Source organism: Austrofundulus limnaeus, unplaced genomic scaffold, assembly GCF_001266775.1.
Source record: "Austrofundulus limnaeus strain Quisiro unplaced genomic scaffold, Austrofundulus_limnaeus-1.0 Scaffold114, whole genome shotgun sequence".
In the NCBI taxonomy this organism is placed as follows: Eukaryota; Metazoa; Chordata; class Actinopteri; order Cyprinodontiformes; family Rivulidae; genus Austrofundulus; species Austrofundulus limnaeus.
This window is the reverse complement of record NW_013952516.1, coordinates 1,268,532-1,272,965: the sequence shown is the minus strand read 5'-3', so window position 1 is coordinate 1,272,965 and position 4,434 is coordinate 1,268,532. Positions and strand designations below refer to the sequence as shown.

Genomic DNA, 4,434 nt, shown 5'->3' with positions numbered 1-4,434 from the left:
TTACACATGACTCAAGTTACAGTGGTACTTAAAGATGTGTTTGCTTTTTWAAAAAGGTATCTGAAATTAAATAAACAGACTGGTATAAAAAACAGTTTTGATTTCACTTCCGTGAACGTGGTGCCATCTATTAATGTTATTGTGGCCACATCTAAAACAATAAGGTACCTGTTAAAACTGATGGGGGTAAAACAGGTCGTTTACGCAACACACCAATCAAACGGTCACGAAATGTTAAGGATGGAAAAATCGCGCAAACTTTCCTAAAAGTTAATGAACTCCAGCGAGTAATAATAACGCTCGCACTTTTCGAGAAAACCCGTGAACCGTAAACGGTTTCCGTTTCAGGTTGAAAACATGCTAACGTTAGCTTTGAGCTAACCGGCTACCGAGCAAAGGAGCCCAGATGACACAGCAAAAGAATCCGAGAAAAACAAACTAGCACGATCCCTCTTTTGAAGATTCACGGTACAGCTCTACCGTGACACGTCAAACGTCAACGKAACGAATTGGCGCATTTTCGAAAGAGGTTTTGTTTTAAGAAATTTAAGCTAGGAGAGAAAAGGACCCTAGCAGACTGAATCGTTTAAAGTAACGCAGCTAGCATGCTGTATGTGGCAAGAGAGAGCTCGTCACGAAAGCAACCAACACTGCCAATCGTTTTCTCTAGTAAACTAGCTAGCATGTTAATGTACATTTTGACAAATGTTGAAGATCATAATACTTGTCGCATTACAAGTTTGATACCGGTTCCAAAGGCAGGCGAATGACTGGTAGATAGGCCAATTTATCGGCGTGACGGCGGATGATTTTGGCCTTGACGCTGTTGCTAAGCTAATGTTAGCATTAAAGAACGACAGCGATGACTGTGCTTGTAGAAGTCAATGGCTCAGTACTGGTAAACGGCTCAAGACAGCTGTGTGGCTGAACAACATATTTTGAGTTTAATAGAAAACTTCCAGTTTGCAAGAAATCTTTTAACAATAGAGMTGAGCTTGAAGAAGCTGACCCCATTAGCTCTCCAGCTAGCATTTGAGCTAACTTAATAAACTAAAGCAGCTAACGTTAGGCATTTAAAGGCTACTTGTTTAGCCATCGTTTCAAACGATGTATTTTTACAAATGYTAAGAAAATTGTATACTTACTCCCCTCCCGATGCCATTGTCGTCCACCTGGATTGATAAATATAAACGAATTTAAACTAAATATTGAAGAGACGTCACCGGTTTTCGTAGCTGAACGTTCTGTGATTTCACACGAAAAGAGCAATAGTTCCCGTTGCTTCTTTACGGTTATAGCATGAGCCGCATACATACGTCATTCTGATTGGCTGGAGTCTACCCCGAAACTCGACAACCAATCARAACTGCTGTCTCTTTCGTCACTGTGGAGTTTAGCCAATTACAAAGGAGAGGTAGTCTTCAACTTTTCTCTTATTGGCTCCTATTGGCTTATTACCACCCAGTTRACGTTCACCGCGTTGATATTGAAGAACCGTAAAAATGTACAATTTACTTTGCTCATTGTAACTGAGTAATACTGGCATCTTACACAACTATGAATCAGTCAAAGTCATGTACTTTACTGCAATGACTTGACTATTTTGTTTAATTCTATACCATAATACATGATAAAGCAAAAGCAAAACAATCCAAAATAGCAAATAATTTTACAAGACAATACAATTCATAGTATTCTGCCAAAATTTAGTTTTTGCCTTCTTTTATTTTAGTATGACATGCAAATTAAATATTGTAGTAGAATTGATATCAGTTTGTGCAAGAATTTTAAATAATAAATAAATTGCATCAAATTCATAATTCATTATGTTTTTATTATTATTATTTTATTGTCCCCAAATGATTCAAGTTTTTTTTAAAGAGTTGTAGGTTTCATTTCAAAAGACAATGAAAGCCACTCTTGTTTATGAGGTGATGGACACACATTCCTTTTTATCTCCAAGCTAACTACAAAGGATGGAGTTCATGTAATCTGCGGCGAAGTTCTGTAGAATCCAAAGAAGGACCAGTCTGAGGTTCTTGTACGTACACAGGAAGAGTCCTGCAAATTTAAAGACATGAATAGTTAGCAGCAGTACTTCAATTTCCTAAATCTCATCAGCTTTTGCCTACTGATTCATAGTTTATACTAAAATAAATGTGATATTTAAACTCAGAAGTGTTGCATCTATACTGCGTATAAGATAGTAAACACTCAGTCAACACAAGAAGGTTTCTTACTCTGTTAAGAATTGAGTGGGAAGTGCCCAGGTCTTTTCCCAACAAGCTGCTGCTTCGCACCTCCTGCCGAGCCTCCACAGCACCTCACCACACCACAAACCTGCACCCACACCCCCTGTGACAGAACACACASAGTGATTACCAACAAAGAACTACACAAATAAAGCACATACACATTGTGGTTCCATAGCACAAATGAGGTAATGATAACATTTTGTGGCTTAAATGTCAAAGAAAACGTGTTAACAGTGTAAAAACACAAGAGGGCCTTTTTCAGACAGATATGAATATCACAGTTTCAATGAAACACCCTATTTTCAAGGTTTTGCTTAAATGCYATTTCAGTATCAGGACAGAAAGAAACAATGATGCAGATTGTGTTTATCAGTTTCTTCATGTTCCTTTTGCCTCGTCACACCCAAACCAAGTATCTCAACCAACTCTGCTTCTAGATTACAGCCACACACAYAGACAGCATACATGAAAGCTTATTTAATCCACATTTATCTCACCTATTTTAGGTCTGAAAGTTCTAATCTACACACTTGTGCTCAACCTTTTGCTTTATTTTTAACCTACACCGACTCTCAAAACAAGACACAGAACATACTTAATGTTGCCAACGTATGGAAAAGCTTTGTGCTATGCTTTAGGCCAGTGGTTCCCAAAGTTAGGGTCGGGACCCAAAGTGGGGTCCCGAAACATCAAGGTGGGGTCCTGAAAAGATTTTCTAAATTAATTACATTTTTGCCTTAGTTGTTACCTAAAATGTATAAATGTAGAATAATAAATATTGTTAGTATGCCTGTGTTTAGTTGACCTGATACAAATGTTTATCATCCAAAAATAATTGTGGGCACAGGTCTCTGCTACTGTTATTTTGTGGGTCAAAAGCTGAAAAATTTGGGAACTACTGCTTCAGAAATCAATTTAAAGGGTAATAAAATAATTGGTGATGTAATATTTTCCCTATAATTATTACAAAAACACAAAATAAGTATAAATAAGTATTTATATTTGTGTATCCTTTGTTTTTAGGGTTATTAACAAAGTTTGTGTACTTAGATTTGGGGTCACAAGTTTTTGTCATGAATATTTTGTGGGTCAGAAGATAAAAAGTTTGGAAACCACTGCTTTTGGCAACAGTTTACTGTATTTAATGTAAACATATTGAAAATAACAGGACCATATTAAATATTTTTAATGTCTGAGAGCCACAGCATTAATTAGTTGCTACAAGGATAGAACATGGCAAAAATAATATTTAAGTTTTGCTGCATGTGCTGTAATTTTACACCAGTGGTGTGTGTACCTGGAAGGGCCTGCAGGCTGTGCTGCAGGTCTCTGAGGGCCTCTTTCAGACGGTCCATCTGGACRAAACTGATACCTCTACCAGATAATGAAAGTCCTTTGAGCCTTTGAAGGATGCAAAAACCTGCTCCCTGATGAACATCTGTATCTGCACCAGGGATTTGTGTTTGGAAACCTGCAACTGACCATGAAATGAATAAATAAGCAGGAACTGAATGAGCAAAAAAAATATTTATTTCAGTAAAACACTCACCTCTCTTTTTATAGTGCACCTTCACCAACAGATTAATACACCTTGAATACAAAATGTCTGTTTTAGTTTAAAAAAAAACTCCAAAACTTATGTTCTCGATTAATCCGTTTTTCCCCCTGACCTTGTATAGTGGGTCACAGCTAGTTTCCAGTCCTTCGTGTGAGCGYAGCAGTGACCCTGAAGGAGGTAGGCAGCTGCAGTCCAGAGAAACATCGCCAACCCATCCTCACCCTCGTCTTTCACTCCCGTCGCKGCCGCATTTACCTCCTCGGATTCTTCCAACAACACTTTCTGTGGAAGCAGATCYTGTGTCGTGCTGATGACCTCATTGCAGAGCGCCATACAGCACGCAGGCCGCTGGGCCATGAGCAAGGCAGCTCCAGCCTCCAGGTAGAGCCTGGGTAACTTTGGGAGGGTGGAGACCTCGGCGTGCCCCTGAGACAGCGTACAGTAAACACACGTCAAATAAAATGTTCAGAAAGTATTCATTCCCTGGGTATTTAATGTTTAAATAAATTTACTTGAGTGTCCGTTTTTGTTTTTGCTCCTACTCTGTGTTGATCTTCTGAGTGAAGAGCAGCCAGCAGGTCCAGATAATGCTCCACACCCTCTGAGGCTCTGCAGAAACAT

The 4,434-nt window shown here is 38.7% G+C and overlaps 2 protein-coding genes across 6 annotated transcripts in view; both read right to left on the bottom strand.

Moving 5' to 3' along the window:
• Positions 1-1,256, bottom strand: part of vcp (valosin containing protein) — an 8,090-nt gene extending 6,834 nt beyond the window's left edge. For both annotated transcript variants that reach the window (XM_014014438.1, XM_014014439.1), the window contains exon 1: positions 1,146-1,256. In XM_014014438.1, the coding sequence (XP_013869892.1) occupies positions 1,146-1,162 (17 nt within the window). In that variant the 5' untranslated portion in view covers positions 1,163-1,256. The remainder of the gene's footprint in view (positions 1-1,145) is intronic.
• Positions 1,257-1,813: 557 nt separating this feature from the next.
• Positions 1,814-4,434, bottom strand: part of fancg (FA complementation group G) — a 9,145-nt gene continuing 6,524 nt past the window's right edge. For 2 of the 4 annotated variants that reach the window (XM_014014440.1, XM_014014442.1), the window contains exons 9-14: positions 4,326-4,422; positions 3,926-4,239; positions 3,805-3,845; positions 3,553-3,732; positions 2,241-2,355; positions 1,814-2,061 (exon numbers count right to left, since the gene is read on the bottom strand). In XM_014014440.1, the coding sequence (XP_013869894.1) occupies positions 1,968-2,061; positions 2,241-2,355; positions 3,553-3,732; positions 3,805-3,845; positions 3,926-4,239; positions 4,326-4,422 (841 nt within the window). In that variant the 3' untranslated portion in view covers positions 1,814-1,967. The remainder of the gene's footprint in view (positions 2,062-2,240; positions 2,356-3,552; positions 3,733-3,804; positions 3,846-3,925; positions 4,240-4,325; positions 4,423-4,434) is intronic. The other 2 variants (XM_014014441.1, XM_014014443.1) reach the window with 2 other exon arrangements.